The 20,652-nt window shown below is 34.6% G+C and overlaps 1 protein-coding gene and 1 long non-coding RNA gene across 6 annotated transcripts; one reads left to right on the forward strand and one right to left on the reverse strand.

Annotated features, from left to right (window-relative positions):
* Positions 1 to 219: 219 nt before the first annotated feature.
* On the reverse strand, positions 220 to 9,091 carry LOC118442430 (uncharacterized). 5 transcript variants are annotated; one of them, XR_014981867.1, is made up of 5 exons: positions 9,018 to 9,091; positions 7,863 to 8,029; positions 4,107 to 4,395; positions 3,885 to 4,035; positions 220 to 3,785 (listed from the first exon to the last, which is right to left on the reverse strand). It is a non-coding gene; the product is annotated as an uncharacterized LOC118442430 (long non-coding RNA). The 5 variants fall into 5 exon arrangements; XR_014981866.1 differs by lacking the exons at positions 7,863 to 8,029; positions 9,018 to 9,091 and adding an exon at positions 5,937 to 6,057 and having other exon boundaries at positions 220 to 3,091; positions 3,683 to 3,785; XR_014981865.1 differs by lacking the exons at positions 7,863 to 8,029; positions 9,018 to 9,091 and adding an exon at positions 5,937 to 6,057.
* Positions 9,092 to 13,794: 4,703 nt separating this feature from the next.
* Positions 13,795 to 15,564, forward strand: LOC118440645 (uncharacterized). The gene is made up of 2 exons (XM_035863982.2): positions 13,795 to 13,875; positions 14,003 to 15,564. Exons 1-2 carry the CDS (start codon positions 13,810 to 13,812, stop codon positions 15,341 to 15,343), a joined length of 1,407 nt encoding a protein of 468 aa, XP_035719875.2. The 5' UTR covers positions 13,795 to 13,809; the 3' UTR covers positions 15,344 to 15,564.
* The last annotated feature ends 5,088 nt before the right edge of the window (positions 15,565 to 20,652 follow it).

The raw sequence follows: 20,652 nt of genomic DNA on the forward strand, positions 1-20,652 counted from the left end.
ATCTATAATTCATCTGATTTTTATAAATCGTGTAATGTGATAGCGTTGATCAAAATAAAAATTATCATATTTGAACTTATCTATTAAATTTGAAATGATATTTGTCGATTTATTTAATATTATCTGATATTTCAAGCCGATATTTAAACGAATGTTTCACGATCGATCGTGAAACAGGCGACAATAATTTCATAGTACAAGTAAAAAGGCTACTAACGATAATAATAATACTTTGGATATGATGATTGAAAACGATAAAGTATAAAGTATATTTTATCGACAGTGTATGCATCTATGCTATTTCGCATATGTGCACGAATGTACGCGTATGTACGCGTATGTGTACACGTGATGCAAAATAGCAAGAAGGAATAAGTTATCTACGCTATTATCCTGAGGGACAGGAGACGCAACGAGTTCGTTATCGAAGCGCACAGGCTTAATGAGTCGTTGTGTGATAATTTAACGAGCTGCTGGCAGGTTGCCCACATTCATGACACAACACCATTAATTAAGCTGACAGCATTTCAACGGGTGAGCAGAGTCGCGGCCATATAACCGTATCGGACGTAAGGTATAATAATTCAGGTTCCGAGTACGAAGATTGACTCGGCTTTTGTAGTTGGATCGTTTCTCGATCAGTTGGTGTTATCGCTTTACACTTACTCGTCGATCGTCCTTTATCGTCTCCGATCGACTCCTTCGGAGGTAACGGGTCATTCTCGTTTATCACTAACAAAGCTACCTGTGTAAGATAAAACGATTGGTAAATAAATCCGTAAACATATCTTTTCGTCATCCTTAACTGATACTTTTGTGCTTTATTCATTAGATATTGTTTATTCGTATCATTTGTAATTCTTTAAATTCTTTAACAGCTTGTTAAAATGTATTTATTATTCTTACAATATAAATTAATGACCCGACAATGGCAAAGTTATATTTGTTAGAAAGCATTGGAAACTCAGCAAGCTGTCCTACGTGAAATCGATGAAATGCCTAGTATAATTAATCTCTTCCAGATTTCCGCAACGTTAAATCTCTATACTAAAAGTCAGTATAGTACAAGAAATGGCGCAATAAATTTCTTTTGTTCCTCGTTTTAAACAACTACAATAAATATCTCTTGAATAAATCAATTTGTTTCTTTATATTAAGTTTAACGAATTAATTTAGCCAATTGTTAGTAGAATATTCTTAATTATTTATCAAAATCATGACAATGACATTTTTCAATCGTTGTGTAATAATTCCAGAAAGAAGAAATATTAAGATCGACATACCAATCGGAATGAATTGGATTTGTATTGGCTATTGGTATTGCCGTAGAAAATAATCGAAATAAAATGGTCCCTTGTTTTATTGTTGCTCGTTCGAAGATCAACGTAATGATCGTATTCAGGTCTACGATAGGTTAAAGATTGAATTGAAGCAAGTGCCGTGGAAAGTGAAATGTTCTCTTGAATTGTCGTCGCATCGCGTATGCAACACGAACGTCGAGTCGTAATTCACAATGGCTTTTCGTATTACGTACACCGTTATATTACGTCGTAACGTCGTAACGCTGTTGGCAATGTGAATGTATTTTGTAACCAAAGAGAAGCACCTCAATGATACGTACTCATCGAGTTTCGTCGTTCATATATCTGATTTATACAACACGCGTGTTTGTTGTTTTCTGCCTTTAACGCTTTCATCGATAATTGATTTAACCGTAATAATGAATGAATATTTTGCTGATCTTTTTATTCGATCATTTTTTTTTATTGCACAGAAGGATCCCTTTTTCAATTCGGATGTCTTATATCTTCTCTGATTACGTCATCTCTGATTATTATGCAAATCGGACGGAATATATGATAGGTTTGAATTGGTTAGGATTGATTAAGACAAAGTAATTCGAATAGATGCTGACACCTTAAACCTCCCAAAAGCATAATCCTAATCTTCTCTTGTAACTCTCGCTAGAGACCACCACTGAAATAACTCTTTAAATAATTCCGAAAGCAGCCAGTTCGAGTAAACCTAATTGACATAACTACCGGTTAACGGAACTATTACGTCGAGTGTACATTAATGCCGAGTCAGGTTAACAAGACTAAATTTCGTCCTAGACTGCAATTTCTGTTTCGTAGATATATTTTCACTGGTGCAAGGCGTCTCTACACTAGACAGTTTTCTCTCTTCCTCAACTTTTCTCTCTCTCTCTCTCTCTCTCTCTCTTTCTCTTTCTCTCTTGCTCTTTGCAGCTTAACTCTAAATTAGGCGCTCGTTATGTACATTGGTTCGTTACGTCGGCCGAATTACATTCTAGCTTTAAGAAAATCAAGATTTACTACCAATTGTGACGTTGTTAATTATTCCATTTAACATCGAGTACGTATCAAAAGTATATTGTTCATGAAAGAATTTATAACATTACCAAGAAACTTCATCCTGTTAAATTTTACCAATTATGAAGATTATAACAGGACGATTTTATACTTAGCTTCTTTCATAATTCTAAAGCCGATACTTTTCACTTGAATATCCATTTTTGGAGTATTAATGTTATACCTACAGATCCGATTATGTACATACATCTCAGCTTACAAATCCATTCTGTTATTAGTCGGTATGGTTATGAAAAAAATTGTAAAACTCAATATGGATATAGATACGATAAAGAACAGATGAAGGATGAAATAGGATTATTAAGATCCGCTATGCTATAGTATGGATGTTCGATTGCCGTGAAATCGCATCATCTCTGTTAGTCTCGTAACGTCTCGTTACATTGAAAAAAATTTTGAAAGGTTCATTCGAAAACCAACAAACCGCATGTATCCGATACTAATCAGAAAAATAAGTATGATATTTCTTTAATATCCGTTGGAAGTACATTATTTCATCGTAAATTTTTTATTGTTAACTATCTCGAAGAGCTTACTCAAACGATTAAATATTCCCTAGAGAAAAGATTTACATACCTAAAAAGAACAGAGAGATAAAATCGACACGCATGGCTAACAAAAACGGTAATGACCCACTTATGCGTGCTAATTATAAGATTCTTTTCTTCAATTTTGTTGTTACCAATGATGAATCTAATCTAAAAAAAAAAAAAAAAAAGAAAAATATCAACGCTTATACATATAATGCATAAATATATGTTTTACATACGTAGAACATATGTGCGCATATAATATAAGAATAAGAAACTTTAACTGCATGATAGTTGCAACTATATAATGACACCACACTCGCAATCATCTTCTTGGCTGTATCCAATTCTGACGTGATATATAATCTACCAAGAAGGCATTAGACTGTACCTATATAGTATAAAATATTTCGAGTACATTTATTCTCAGCATTAATCAAGGTCAGGCTATAAGATCGCCACAAGCGTTCTTTTTCTCGAAAGTGCGGACAACGAGCATCTTGGCTCCATGTTCTTCGGACTCATTAGCATTCACACCTCAGAACGATTAAGAGTCTGCCCCATGACCTTTCCCTCGTAATAATTGCTTTCACGATTAATGGAAGTCCAGACTCTCAGTGCTCTTCGACCAAGAGAAGAAGAAGAAGAAGAAGAAGAAGTAGAAGTAGAAGAAGAAGAAGAAGAAGAAGAGAAAGAGAGAAAACAAGAAAAGAAAAGAGAGAAAATCGTGGCAGAAACTGAAGAAAACTGAAAACTTACTACACTCATCCGCTTTTAAATTCCATCCACGAAGATGCAGTTGGAACGATGCTTTCTAAAGGGTAGAAAACCTGCTTCCTCTTCCCTCCTCCCCCTTGGCAACCTGCCGAAAGAACGTACTTTTTCTCTGCCTCTGCATGCGTTTTTATGTTTTCTTTTTCTCAATTTTTTTACTTTTTATATCGTCTTGGAAGATACTTACTTCGGACTGTCTTTCCAATCGTCTTAATTAACTGATGATTATCAAGATATACTTATTTCATCTTTACTAAAAGATAGATCAAACGGTTCGTTTTTCATTGTTCAGTTTTGAGGTAAATAAGATGGAGTCATTGGTATATAGTATTAAAATTCTGTAAAATTATATAAAATTTCGTTTCTGTTATATTATACTCGTTAGATGAAAGATATTATATAGTCTTACTCTGCACAAAGGGAATCTTCATCTTTTACCATGGGATCACTAGACAGTCTGCAAATCTTTCCTAGCTCGCTATTACACTTAGGGCGGTGTGATAAGTCGCCGGTATTATTGCTGACAATTAGTCACGCTCCACGATACAGTTCGTCGTTTCCCAAGTGTACGTGAGGTGGATGTATTCTCTGTGCAGGTAGGCGCGTAGAAATGGAAGAGGAACGATGAAACGCGTCACGAGCTTTCGAAGCCAAATTCCCACGGGCATTGTGGTCATAGGTTGATCGGTGCTCCATTCCTGAAAGAATATCGATCGTTTGAGAAATCAAATGTAGCAATTAAAAGAAGAATGTAATCCGAAAGTTCGAAAAATTCGTAACGTTTTAAAAATGATTTTTAAATAACTTTTCGAAATAGTTGAAATAATTTTATATAATTTATTTATTTTTTTTTTTTTTTTCATTTTACTTTTCATCATTCCTCGTTATTTTTAATCGAAAATAGAATTGTAAGAAAATAGAAAATAGAATTGTAAAACTGAAAACTTTGGATAAAATAATAAATCATAAAAAGAAGAATCAAAAGATATGACATTCTTTTAATAAAAGTGATAAACAAATGATATATTTATTATAAACATAATCTATACGAAACAGTTACTCATTAATTATCATTGACATATCAAGAAATGATTAGCGACAATCGATAACTCAATTCACTGTTCATTAGCGATTCATTGTCGGCATATTCCATTTACACAATCAATTCATAATTATCCGTACGAAGTTCTAATAAAGTATTTCATATAATCGAATCGATCTTTTCTAACAGACATAATCACTGATAAATGATAATAGTGAAAATGACCGATCAAAATTTCCAGATAATTTGATAAAACAGACAGAGAATCAAAATGACAGGATAATCATTTCTACTTTGTGACATAAATTTTACAAGATATTTAAATACGATCGAAATAGAAATTAGAGGTTTATGATCTGTACCAGAGACATGATAATAAAAGTGATCCCTTAACGTTATACTAATAGGAATCGAACTCAGATATTGTAATTCATGGAACAACCGGAGAATTATAATCATGCAGTAAATCGTCTTACGATTTACAATGGTCTTACGAGTTGAATCAAGTTTGCAAATAATATAGCAGTCGATCATTACGATATATGTAATCTGTCACGTAACGAAAGTCGTACAATGATACATATATTGCGATCAGGTTGCTGATTTTTTCATTGTATAATACCATTCTATTGATAACAAATTCATTAACTACAAAGACACTTTATTATATAGAAATAAAGAATAAACACAATTAAAACATTTAAATTCACGAAGATCTTACTAAAGAATACGATGGAAGTTCATTTAGAGATATAAAAATAGTAGAAAAATCGGACAAGAAATTTCATCTCAAAGAGGAGTTCAACTATCCGGAATAGTTCTTCAAATTGAGAAAGCTGGTGGATAAAGCAAAGAAATCCCATCATTCTGTCGCAAGAGCTCACCAGTCTTCCTTATCCTCGTCTTACTTCAAACGTAGGAAACAACAATTTCTCCGAATCATTGTCTTCAAATGCGACAATGATCGATGAGCTAAGCCAGCAAGGACAATGTGTGGCATTTCTCCATGGTATTATGTTATGGTATGTATCTTACGATATAATGGAATATAGATATACATACACTCCTATATATAAATATATATATATATATATATATGTATATATATATATACACATATTCATATAGATATAAGAACAGTGTTATCTACACAGAGAATTCAAATATACCTATAATACATAGACGTAAGGTACTTACTTACGACGCTTCTCCAAGCTTCCGGGATAGCTACAGCACTCGGCACTGTCATTAGACTAATTATACGTTGCTTGTACGGTGTCTCTGTCGTATCTGCCAAGGCCCAGACCCACCATCACCTCTATCGCCACCTCTACCGTCGCTACCACCACTAGCGCCAATAGTAACAACAACAAATGTTGCGACAACCGTCGTTCTCCCTCCTTCATTAGTATCAACACCGCTGAACCATATTATCTCACCATAGAAACGCGAGAAACACGAGTTTGTATACTCTTAGCTTGTTTTGATATCGACTTCTGGTTAAATTTTATATTTCAGTTAAAAATGAAGAACGATAAAAATAAAATAATAAATATTGTATTGTATTAAAATATTCCAAATAATGAAAGATCGATTGTCGTGAATCGTATCAATTTTTGTATAATTTAATTTAAAATCTTAACTGACCAAGTAAAAAATTATTTTAACCATAGCTACAATTAAATTATGATCTATATTTACACGATCTATATTTTCATCCTCTAGCTGATAAAGAAATCTTAAAAGAGTCATTAGCGAAGTGAGAATGCCTGACAAATGATCACATTAGTCACCTAGAATGATCCATATACAGGACGGTCAAAGACGAATGATGACGACCACATTGGACGACGACGACGACGACTACAATGTTGAACAAAGAGAAGAGACGACTACGACCGAAAAGGACCAATGACGATAACGACGAGGGCGGCGAAGATTGAAGAGGACCGACAACAACGACGACAAAAGATGCTCGACAACGAAACCAGCCGAAGATGCTCAATAACGACAACGGTTGAAAATGGACGATGACAACGACGACTACGTCGATGACAATGGACGCCGAAAATGACGATGATGACGACGCCAGTGGCTGTGGCAACGTTGACGGACAAAAATAGCAGAAGGACATTTTTGGCAATATTCGGGTATCTTCGTTAAACTTTGGCAATCTTTGGCAATATTTGGGTTTCTCCATCAAATTTCGACAATCTTCGGCTATCTTCGGCTATTTTTGGTAATTTTTGGAAAAAATCGCTATCGTCATCGTCGTCGTCATATTACACTTGATGAAATGTTCAATGACCAACTGTATAGATTTTTCAATTGTTTTACACTCTTGGTTACGAGTTTTGGTTTCGAAGATCAACATCATTTTAACGTCATGTTATTATACATATTTGAATGTATTTTTTGAACAATAAAAAAAAATTTAATTATGTGTCAAAAAAACAGCGATGGCCTTGATAACTCCAAAAAAATGACCTTGAGAAAATAATATACGAATATTGATCTTTTGACACCATATATATTACGTAAATATATTTTTTGCATATCAATAAACCGAAAAAATATTTAGGTGACCTTATTTAAAAGGACCTTCGTGTATAACTACGACGAAATCTCATAGTATCATTTGTTTTTATCATCGTTCATTCAACAAATGTCGCATCGCATAGAATGGATACCTATTAATAAAATTATACGAAGTCTAAAATTATAATGTACAAATGCTTTCTTTGAAAACCGTTAGTTCACATTCAAAAACTATCAAATGAAGTTCATTTGATGCTAAATTGGATCAATTAGCAAATATTCCGTACGAAACTATAACAGTTATTAATTCTATTTATGTAATAAAATTTGATAAAATAAAAAATAGTAGAAAATAATAATAGGAATAATGAAGATACATTCATAGTTAAAATCATTATTATTTTAATTTTTAACAAACGAGTTAATGAAATTTCTACAACAGACAATTTATTCGACGAGCAAGTTTACTACTGGATGCGGTCACTTTCGTAGGCGTGAAAGTGATAATGTATATGTATACCTACCTCTGAAATAATAGCCATAAATCTATCAAACTCGGATAAGGAGGCATTTAATTTCACTTACAATTTGCTTTGACATGTAGCGGACGGATCGCAATATATCGCGGCTGAAATGTTAACTATTTCTTCTCGCTTCGGTCCGTTCAGTCTCTTATCCGCATTTTCCGCCGATTAAGCGTTCACCGTCGGTAGTAACTTGAGATCTCGAATTACGCGGCGCTCCTAGTCCTTCTGGAAAAAGATAATAAATCGTTCGTCATGGGAAAATTAATGTTACTCGTCGCCTGGCTTTAATGCCTTCAGAGAAATATTATAAACATATTGAAATTAAGAACTTCTGAAAATCATTGTTTTATTTCAATTGAATTAATTCTTATGCAGTCGCATACAACATTATTTGACATACGAAATTCTATAAAGTAAAGGAAAAAATCTGACGATCACAATTTATATGTTTAATATGTTGAATGGTTATATATTTAATCCGTCACATTAGCGATAGATTTATCATATTGTATGAATGTGAGAATCGCAAGGCGCGTCTGTTTTTAACTGACAGCCGACAAGTGCACAGCTGGAGGCAATCTTGCAACGCCAGATCCTAAGATATAATTTACACACATATCGATGGAAATTAGATATCAGCCGACATAACACTCTCGAATATTAGCGTTCTTCGAAAGAACGTAAATTGATCGGCTAAACGAGATTTCCTTATGCTCCTTCTTTTCGCTTTGTTCATGTCACAACTATAACGTTGATAGATCTAATCTTTTCTATCGAAGCAATAAAATCGATCTGTTAGATCATTGAACTAGATACATGCAAAATTATCTTTTTCCGTAATTATATAAACTTATGGAACAACGTACGCAAAGTTTACTGCGATTATTCTATTATCACAAATCTATGTTAAGAATTATAACAACGTATTATTTCTGATTATCAAAGATAAGTTTCGTATTAATATGAAGCTTTAAACCATATGTACACTGTAGGTGTGAAGGATTAAGGAATGATTAGAAATGCTGATGTAAAATGAAACAAGACAATGCATATACTTTAATAATACATAAGCAAACGAATGATCGATCGGTTGTATATAGAAAACGATTGAGAAAGAGAGAGGTATAGAGTATGGTTATTCGATATAGCCATGCGATTCAATCTCTATCTAATCGTATGGAATAGTAGAATGGGTACTGGATCGATACCACACCTTCTTTTTCTGTTATTTCAAATCCTGGTGCACGTTTGATTTTTTATTCCTAGTCCTGGTTTGAAATATATGCAAATAACTGTGAACAAAAAAAAAGAGAGTTAGAAAAAAATGATCGAACGTCTGTTTGTCTGGTTAGATCTGAATTGCTTTCCATATTAATTTTCAGAGAAAGCGACCGCTACAGTCCTCTCCATGAAACAACCGGAACGCAATGCATTATTCTGCATAGGAATAGACAGTAAATCGGATGAAACATCATAGTCCGTAAACTTGATTTCACGAATTTCATTTTAAATATGATTATATCGAACATTGTAATTCCGTTCGTCTTCAGACACATTATATTCGATTTACCTTGGAAACAACTCGATCGATATTACTGTTTTAAATAAAAATGTAAAATTATCACGCGAAAGAAAAAAAAAGATACAAATTTGAAGAGACCTTCGCCGTCGTGAAAGTTGAAAATGAACAAAGAGTTCGATCAGCATATGTAAAGATTTGAACTTGTTTATATTTATTGGTTAACGAACTGAAAACAATACTTGATAAAAACGTAAACAATCGAGTTATAATGAAAATATATATATATATATTTTTGCGATTATTTATATTTTTTCAAACATTATTTTCAACGACGTATTTTCTCATACGTCGTCAAAATTTTTTTTCGTAACAAGGTACATTTCCTTTAGTCAACATTCATTCGAATTAATGCAAGTAATAACAATAATATTACGGCAATCTTAATGGCCCGGAAAGTTCTAATAATTTTGAAGGAAATTGTAATTTCTCATCTGAGAAATTCGGAAAGGCGACAATGACTTAACTAGGTAAACGCAATTACTCACAATAATCAAATATGCACTATGTGCCCACTGGTGAAACACGGAAGCTGCTTTGCAAGAGTAAACATTCTACTGGAAGTTCTCCAAACGATAAATTCTTCTCAACGGATTGAGAACTCGAATCTACGCTTCGCCAATTCTAATGTACCAACTCTGATATACGTCATCCGCGCGCGCGCATCTAAGAATTTTAATTAAATTAGTCATGAAATATTTATTCGCATCAATTTATGTTCATCGAAATGTTATTGTAATGCTATTTACGTAGAATGTGTTTCTTTTTCTTTTTTTCTTTTTTTTTTTTTTTTTTATAAATAAAAAATGATTTTTCTCATATAAGGAGACTTTTGAATCACCTTGTACATTGAATGATTTACTTATAACTATTTCCAATCGTAATATATTCACGTCAGAAATTTAACTTAATCTATTGCATCAAATTAACGTAAAAACGATAATAATATATATGAGAATAATATTTTTTCGAGTAGATCTTGCTTACGTTCTGAAAACGTTATTAGAAAATGACATTATATCATTTTTTGTATAGATTCACAATAAATTTAAATGTATTTAAAATTATGGAAAAGGATAGATCAGTTGATTCGATAAATTATAAATTGATATTACGTTAACTCGAACAGATCATTGATAATTCAATCGACTCCGATAAAAGAGTATTCGATACATTCTGTTCGTTCGAACAGACTATCCGTATCTTGTAAATAATAGAAAGTACCAGGGATCCGTCAGGATAATTAAATTTTCATCGATCGATCGTTCACGATGTCCCACCTAAGCTCAGACGAATCGAATGGGAAATGTCAATGACCTCGTCCAATATGTCTCTTTCGGACAACATATCTCTTTATAAACTCGAACGATAAAAATTCGCTACATCTTTTTCGCAGCTAAGCAAACTTTCTTAGGAAATGATAATGCAAAAATCATGAAATTTTAATTAAGGCAGCAATTTATAATAAAATTCCACTTATCCATAGAAATAATTGCCTCGATTCGGCTCCTACAAGGTTACAAATATTTTTAATTATTCTGTAACTGCTCCTACCATTCGTAACTGCCTCTATTCTACGCGGTTATAATGAAATCTCGAGAACTTTAATTTCCTCTTTTATGGAAGTCTCCGTTTGCAAAAAGATTCTCGGAATTTATCATTGTTAAAAAAAAAGAAAAGAACAAGAAAAGATAGAGAAGAAGAGTAGGTATCTCTTAATGCGCTTTGCACACGCTACTCTCTCCCTCTCTCTTTTTCTCTCTGTCTATCTCTCTCTCTCTCTCTCTCTCTCTCTCTCTCTCCGTTCACCTGTGTATTATTATTATTATTATTAAAACTTACATTTATGTTAGAACAGGGGAGCATAAAAAGGAAAATATATTTACTTTCATAAGAACAACTTTCTGTGTACCATCTTAATGATATTTTGACAAGTGTTTTGGCATCTTCATCGTAATGTACATTTCTGTCGTTTGTGTTATCGTTTCGTTTGTAAATTATAACTAAATAATAATTTTTTGTTTAATTTGTAAAATAAATTTTTAAATCCTCGGTTAGTCCAGTATATCTCGAAGTAACCCGCATATAAGCGAGAATTAAATATTTCTTTAAATATTTCATTCGAAATGTCATCTGTTTGACATTACGATTAACAAAGTAGCAAGGTACTAAATAAACGATGTATGAAGAGTCGATTAGATAGTCAAAAAATACTTTTCATAATATATTTGAAATACGGAAATGATTAAAAAAAAATAAATAAATAAATAAATGTTGAAATAATTATAAACCAATTCCATATAAATCTTAATTAAATAATATCCAAGTTATAATGAAATTTTTTTTACATTTATCCCGAAAGATGAAACTTAGATTATTAATAATAAAAAAAAAATGAAAAGAATTCGAAGATTTTTGTTAGATCCTTTTAGAAAATTTAACCAACGACAAACGTAAACGTTGCAGTGTTGAAATCGACAGGAGTTTTATCAAACTCTCGAGTAAGAGGGAACTCCTATTAGGTCGCATTTCCGAAATCCTTTCGGAATCCTAGTAGGATAGTCTGTGCTATCGAAACGTTCGCTTCGACATAGTGGAGACTAGATAGAGAGAGAAGGAAAGGTAGATAGAGAAAGAGAAAGAGAAAGAGACAGAGAGAGAGAGAAAGAGAGAGAGAGAGAAAGTGCTAGTACTCGGACTAACGTCTCTTCCAGCCACTGCACTTTTGCCTCTCACGCTTCGTCCTCCTTGGGGACAAGATGAAAGAACTCGAGCGAGAAGGAACGAGCAAAAGGAAAAGGGGTTTGGGATACAAAAGAAAATAACGGAGTAACTTCATCCAAAGCAGCCAACTGGAAAATAGCTAATATTCTAAGACATTGGCGACATCGTGACCAAGATGGCTTCCAACTTGCGAGCGAGCATGTATTTCTTATTCACCAGCAAGCACTCCTTTTGTGGTTCGGAAGAAGTGACACTTACCTAAAGGATCACTCCAACGAAGGAACGCCACGAGCAACAACGTGAACTCATTCTGACGTTTCAATCCGATTTCCTGGCATGAAATTTGGAAAACAAGGTCTCTCTGAATATCCAAGAAATTCGGATTTTTTGAATGTCTACTAAAGAAAAGAAAAATCGTCTAATAAAAATTTAACTTTTAAATTGGTTTTCTTATATACACGTAGAAAATTTTTTTCCTTTGTTAATAAAAAGAAAAAAAAGAAATGACCGACATTTTCGTACAATTTCTGAATTCTATTTCTCATTAATAATATACCTTTCTTAAATACACAAGAGAAGAAAAATAAAAGAGAAAAATAGAAGTAAGAAGAAGAAAGATAGTATGTAACAAGTAAGATAAAAAGATGAGATATTCCAGTCTCACGATTATCACAAAATGCAAGTGCATCTTCATTATTTGACATAAGATTTATTAAATTCATAGTTGTATTTTATTACCCTTAATTTCGCATCATAGTCATTTCTACCTTTAACTTCTTCAACATCTTTAACTTCGCTTAACTTTCTCACATGACCTCCTTATCACGATTTCGCGAGGTAAAATAATCTAGTCAATGAAACTATGCTCTTTTCATATTTGTCGATATCAAGTACAAGACTAAAATAAGAATTGACACTGACGATGACGATACTTATCATTTTTTTTAGAAATTAATGTTTCTAGACACTTTTATCATGATACTATAGATAAGGAAAACTTTGTAAGGAAATTAATCATATAAGCTGTTAATAAAGTGAAGTAATTTAAGACAAGAGGTAGTTATGTTTTTATGAACTTTGGTTAATTATCAGTAAATCTATTTTATGGTTTGTTAGGATGTCGTAGGAATATTTCATGCCATAAATGTTAATCTCTGATCCGATATTCCCTTTCATTCGTTTTTTCATCTCAAAGAAAGATTTAAAAAATGAAAAAAATGAGAAACATATTTGAGAAAATATAAATTGCTTAGCTCAATATTGATAAAACCGTATTGATTTTCTCCTTTACGTACTTTCGTTAAAAAAAACAATTCTAAAGTCAATTGGCATTAATCAGCCGAGTGATCTTATTTAATTATTTCTATTTCAGACAGATTTTGAATACGTAAACGAATCTTAGTATTTATAATAAAAATATTTAGAATACTTTTTGACAACAAAATTTTCAACCAAGAGTAAGTTCCTCCACAAAATTATAAACTGTAAATATAATTCAAATATAGCAGAATATAATTTTCTAAAATAGAAGTTATCACTTGTCATAACAAAATATCAAACCGATAAGATAACAATTTTACAAAAAGAACAACTACACTTGGACACTTATGTTTTTACAATTGCATACTGTTGCGCAGGAGGATGTATATATATTCTAGAATACATTCGGAACAGCACATCAGTTCTTCCAAAATCGACAACAATGAAGATCTACCTCCTTTTCTTGGCGGCATTTGTCGCAACTGTACTAGCTAGACCTAGCGGAAAGGTAAAGAAATATACGATAGGACATATAATTAACTTCTTATAAATCTATAAAAAATAATAAATACACATGAAAAATAATTGCTATTATGATTAATTAAATATTTATAAAATGTATTAAAAAAAAACAGGAAAGCAACGCTGAAGCAAGTGCCGCAGCAAACTCAGCAGCAAGCTGTAGCGAAAACGCATTATCTGATGCTATACCTGAGGATTTAGGACAAGGAAGACTGCTAAATGATGGAAGTGAAGCTGCTCTACAAGATGGCGATGCAAATTCTCCCTTATCACAATGGGACAGGAGAGCAAGACTATCTGATGCAAAAGCTAGTGCCATAGCTTCTGCTTCGTCATTATCAAGCAACTTGCAAAGGAATATAAAATCATCTGATGCAATAACTAATGCTGCAGCTTCAGCCTCGTCACAAGCGAGCAGCTTGGGAAGGAGAGCAAGAAGATCATCAAATGCAGAAGCTAATGCTGCAGCTTCAGCCTCGTCACAAGCGGACAGCGGAAAAGATAAAGACGCAAGTGCATGTGATCCAATAACTGGTGCTGCAGCTTCAGCCTCATCACAAACGAGCAGCTTGGGAAGGAGAGCAAGAAGATCATCAAATGCAGAAGCTAATGCTGCAGCTTCAGCCTCGTCACAAGCGGACAGCGGAAAAGATAAAGACGCAAGTGCATCTAATGCAGAAGCTAGTGCTGCAGCTTCAGCCTCATCACAAGCGGACAGCGGAAAAGGTAAAGACGCAAGTGCATCTAATGCAGAAGCTAGCGCTGCAGCTTCAGCCTCATCACAAGCGGACAGCGGAAAAGGTAAAGACGCAAGTGCATCTAATGCAGAAGCTAGCGCTGCAGCTTCAGCCTCGTCACAAGCGGACAGCGGAAAAGGTAAAGACGCAAGTGCATCTAATGCAGAAGCTAGTAGTATAGCATCAGCTTCGTCACAAACAGGCAGCGGAAAAGGTAAATCCGCAAGTGAATCTAATGCAGAAGCTAGTGCTGCTGCTTTAGCCTCCTCACAAGCGGACAGCGGAAAAGATAAATCTACAAGTGCATCTAATGCAGAAGCTAACGCTGCAGCTTCAGCCTCGTCACAAGCGAATAGAGGAATAGGTAAAGACGCAAGTGAATCTAATGCAGAAGCTTGGGCTGCTACTTCCACATCTTCACAATCAGACAATGGAAAGAGCAAAAACGCAAGTGGATCTGATGCAGAAGCTAGGGCTACAGCTTTAGCTTTGTCACGATCGAACAGCGAAAGTGCCAAAGACGCATGTGAATCTGATCCAGAACCTAGGGATTCACTTTCAGCATCTATACAAGGGGATAGAAGAAGAAGCAGTAGCGGAGTGGAAGCTCTTGCAGGAGCTTGGGCTTCAGCAGCATCCTCAGCACTAAATCGTCCGAATGGCTTATTTGGAAGTTTAAGTAATACACTTAGTGGTGGCATTGCCAGAGTAAACTAAATTTTCCATTAAGCGATATAATAGAAATTAAAATTTAACCAGAAACTATTTTTAAAATGTGATTGATTGCCTTCGATAAGTCTATCAAATTTCTTCTCTTCAACATTAATTTCAAATATAGTTAATATTATGATAATTTTTCACATATATATCCTATAGATTCTATCATCGCGCAAATCTATTGTTTAATGTAATGGCTAATTTAATACTTTATGATACAAAAGTGCATATTTTGTGGGTTAAACAAAGAATATTTTATTCTAATAAAATTAGCGGTAGTATTTTATAATAGATAATACGTCATTTAGTTCAATTCTTAATTATTATATTATAAATTGTATATTATGCATTGTTTAATAAATTAAATATAACTTGGTAAATTGCAAATACTTAATACCTAATTCTTTTCTATTTCCTTCTATACTTTTATTTATAATTTAAAAAAGGATTAACACGCAAATGTGCTATGTGCCATTAAAGGCATGAAAAATATTTACTATTTAGACGTAATCTTAATGTTTCACTATAGTTTAAAATTCTTCAAAAATTATGAATTAATGAAATACTAATGTTGTTGAACATTTTTTAATGTTTTTCTTTAGATTTGTCAGAAAATAAAAATGAAGAATTTTAATTCTTTCATGAATGTTAAGTCGCCATAGAAGCGCCGAAAAGAGCGAATCGTTGTTCTTGCTTAACAGAGCATACATATATATTACATATTTTAATTTCATTAATTGCGCATTAAGTTCGTCTTACGATAACGATTCTACCGATAGGTACTTTCTACCGTTACAACATTAATTTTAATATCGACGAATTTCAAACCGAACGAAATTTGAGCGTAATTGGGTATACACCAATTAACCTCGGTAAGATAAAAAGATGCGAGAATGACGTCGTATCTCATCGTTCTTTTTCGTACAACGTTTGAACACGAAGAAAGTTCAAGGAAATCCATGTCTTTCGGAACGTTCAAAAGAAATGACTTCTGATGGTGATGTGGGAAAAGAATGTTTTGCTTACGAAAGATATGCTAATGCATCGTCCGATCTTTTATAAAATCAAGTAGCAAACGAATATTCGTGTTGAAACGAATAAAGTTGACTCCAAAAGATTATAAACAATCGATTTTATTCTCAACGCGTGAAACTAGATGTTCCGTAAATCGGAAAGTACCTAGATATTTCGTGTTAATTTCACGTATCATCCGACCATCCATTGGAGTAAGATAACGAGAAGTACTATCTGAAAACATATTATGGAAGTTTTATTTCATAGAAGCCAACACGATAAACGCCGCACAATATTGGCAGCGGTCACGCGACCATAGCTGTAGTTAAGACTAAAATGCACTCACCTCGATGGTAATGGAAATGAAATAACACGTTGCCCATAATCATTATTTCTTCTGACAATCAATATATCACAGTGATGAAAATTTATATAATATTATTTACGTGCTTACATGAACGAACAATCATCATTCTACAATAATTTACGCACTTTCGATATAGAACCTGTCGTCTATATCATGAGAAAGTGTGCACTGTTGTACATACATATATCAAAAATAATCGACGTCATACCTAAATAAATTATAAATAATAAATCGTGTAATTTATTATATACATATTGCCATATATATCCAGTATAACATCTAAATTCTAAAAGGGAATAATGCGGCATCCTATTTTTTTGCCAATATAAAATTAAAACGATTAAAAATAACGTTTGAATTGAAATAATCTAGCGAAACTGTGTCGAATACAATAGTAAAGCCGAGTTTGCATAGACGGCGATGATCTTTATCAGTAACGAGAATTGTACACATGTGTAGGAAGCGGTGCACCGACGTCAAATTACGTGTCTCCGGATATAAATCATCGGAAATATTTACATCAGACAATTGAACGTTCTCATTGAGAGAAAGAGAGAGAGCGCAAGAGAGAGAGAGAGAGAGAGAGAGAGAGAGAGAGAGAGAGAGAGAGAAACAGATGGAAGGAGAGGCTAACGATGTGGAGAGGAAGAGAAATAGAATAGAAAGAGAGAGAGATAGCTTCGATCATTGCGAAAGTTCGGCCGATCTCGCGGCCGTTTTGTTGCGGTATCCGTCTCTCATCGAAAGCCGCTTTAACCGCCAATGAAGCGCGAAGCTTTGTGATTTGGTACTATTTGATTATATCGTCGTTCCGAAATCGGTTCGATTACTTTGGTTATACGCGACAAAGTCAAACTCTAAACGATAAACGTCAGCCCGTCAAAATCATTAATCTCGCGGCATCGATCGATCGGTTAGTTCGAATTATGTGTTAAAAGTAACGATATTAAATATAAACGAATATAACATCTGCATTAACTCGATAACGTCCGTCTTTCCGGGAATATCCTTATAGATATATATTTTTTAAACGATTTGTGAAAATCAGGAAAATGATGCCATACACTCATGAAAAGTTTTTCACCGTCGACCATCAATGTATGATAATGATTTTTAAAATATTCACGTTGATGGATAAAATATAAAAAAAATTCCTTCGAGATAGCATGACCTCGATGAAAAGTTAAAAGTCAAGAGGATTCGAGTATGGATCGTACGTACCGTTGAATCGTGCTCAGCAAGGGTAACTCGCAAGGTGAATTCACGATTCGAAATCGAACGAACTTGCCAATTTGCCAGACGTAAACGTGGGATCCGTTTGAAACGTCAATCTTGGCAAGGTAAATCAGCGATCGCAGAAGCCGGTTTCTCCGACTGGCAAAGTGCAACGACTTGTAACAAGTTTCTGATATCCATGCCGAAATTCCATTTCCGTGGAAGGGAAACGAAGGAAAGCATGTGGGTACTCTTTTGAAAAGCAAGCCGCGAATTGCCGAAGTTCGTTCGATGCTAATCGGATAAAAAACTTCTCCGTCAATAAAAGCGACATCAATGAGAAAAAGAAAAATTAGAAAAAAATTCACGAACGGTAGGAGCGACGACGTGCTTGTTCGAGCTCTCTTCTCATGCGATCGCAGAGTCCGTGCAACAATTTACATCGTTTGGGACTAAAATAAGAAATGAAAACAAAAAAAAAAGAAAAAAACAAAAAGAGAAAAAAGTCATCCGCTGGATCAAAAGGAATGCCAAAGAATCTGATGCAGAATTTGATAAACCAAATGAGATTCGTATTTCAGATAATCGATATCAACAATTTTCCAATCGTATCGAACGATTCGTTCAAGAGTAATCCGTCGAACCGTTTCCGTGGAAGGATCGAGATTGATAATGGCCGATCGATGGCATACTATACGCGCCAGTGCGGTAACGAGAGTATCTTTTTCCCCTCCTTCTTCTTTTTCTATTTTATCGGACAGCGATTGGATTAAATCGTGATCCATCGCGCGTTGGTGGTGGCGGCGTCAGACGACTGCGATGGCGGCGGCCCGCAAATTACAGACTTCGTTAGAATCCCCCGTTATCTCGATACCTCATCTCCGTGGCGGGAATTATAAAAACAATTCAGATTTATACCTCACGGCTTATCACGCCGGAGAAAGTTATCTACGTGCGCGCACGGCCACGGTTATTGGTACGGTACGCCGATGGTAGTGAACACCGTACTCGGCTCCGTTAGCTCGCTGAACGAACCTACTCCGATAAATCTCAACGAAGAAAGCTTTTGTTTCCAGTGAAGATTATGTGCGTTCGATATGAAAAAAAGAAAAAAAAACAAAAAAAGAGAAAGAAAGAAAGAGAAAGGGCAAGCTCTGCGAAGGAACATTCGCAAGAGACCAAGTAGATTTCAAATTACCGTGAGAATGAAGCAAACTTCTCGATCGTGTAAAATGAAAGACATTTTTACAAAGTCTTAAGAAAATCCTTAAGGCGAATATAACAAATATTTTTGAATATTCACGATGTTGCGATAGTTATCAATAATCTTTTCCGATTCTATCAGATGAACAGTAGCAACGGATTACCCAAGGGAAAGGATTCGTTTCTTTGCTGTCGAAGAAACCAAACAGAACGTACGAAATCTTTGTTTCTTTTTCTTTGATCACATCTTACAAGTACACATACACACACACATACACACATACATGTAAACAGATAGCTTCTACTGTGAAAAGAGAGAGGACCAGCTGACCAAAGGTTAAGATTTATACCGGTACGTACGCATTACGATGTTGTTAATATGCAAGACTGCGAGTCGCGTATGTGCTTGGTGAAAAGGAGGGAGAGGGAGAGAGAGATAGAGAGAGAGAGAGAGAGAGAGAGAAAGAAAGAGAGAGGGAGAGAGAGAGGGGGAGAGAGAGGGAGAGAGAGAATCACGGAGAGACATCGCTCGTGGAAGGAAGAAAGAGAGACTAACCTGGACTCTTGGGAGATGGAAAGGGATAGAAGGCGTACTTTAATAATTTATTTAGCCGCCGCGTCGTAATCCGAGATATTCATCCGGGTAATGGGTAATCGTAGACGCGGTCGCAAGCCGTGCCTTGAAATCGCGGCAATTATAACTGTATGTACCAAGGCAAAAGAGAATGAGAAAGAGAGAGAGACAGAAGGTACTCGCACGGGAATTCTACGTAGGTTTACGTAGTACCGTAGGGAAAGGGAACGTACTGGGTCCGGCTCTCTTATGCAAGCTACCACAAAACTCCATCGCTGTGGTTCATCGTATTACTCGAGAATATCTACTAACGACTAACCAACCTATCTCTTCCTCTGTCTCTTTCTCTCCAATATGTTTCGTGCCAAACGAACGTAAAGATGATTTTTATCGATTTCTATTCCTTTCCCTCTTATCCCCTTCAAGCTAGATTTTAATGTTTGAACGCGATAAAGACTCAGGATATCGACGACACCTGCTTCGTCGTTTCACGTAATTACGTGTCCGTACGTAAGCGTTGTAACGTTTTATCGGCTTCACCGATATAAATCTGGCCGCAGCGTGGGTGATCGTTTTCCTTGGATGTGAGTCCAGTTTAATGGCGCAAGCGTGACCACATTTACGAAGAATTCCTTCCGCGTGGATTCATGTTTCAATGATTCAATAAGGACCTTCTTTTTCGTAAAATCTTTTTCATTTGATAAAACCCTTTTCCATAGTTAATAGAATCTTTTAACTTATTTTCTTGTAAAAGATTAGAACAGATATTTTCTCAAAATCTCAGTGATCAAAAAAGTATCACGTCTACGTCTATTTACTTCCATCGAAATATTATTTTGTTACTTTTTTGGAAAGCAACGTGTTTATAATAGGATGACTTCGGGAAGTTAAGTTCATTAAAATTCGATCGGACAACATGTAGAAGAGGAACGCGAA

This window comes from Vespa mandarinia, chromosome 2 (assembly GCF_050613455.1).
Source record: "Vespa mandarinia isolate Hongniang chromosome 2, ASM5061345v1, whole genome shotgun sequence".
Taxonomy (NCBI): Eukaryota; Metazoa; Arthropoda; class Insecta; order Hymenoptera; family Vespidae; genus Vespa; species Vespa mandarinia.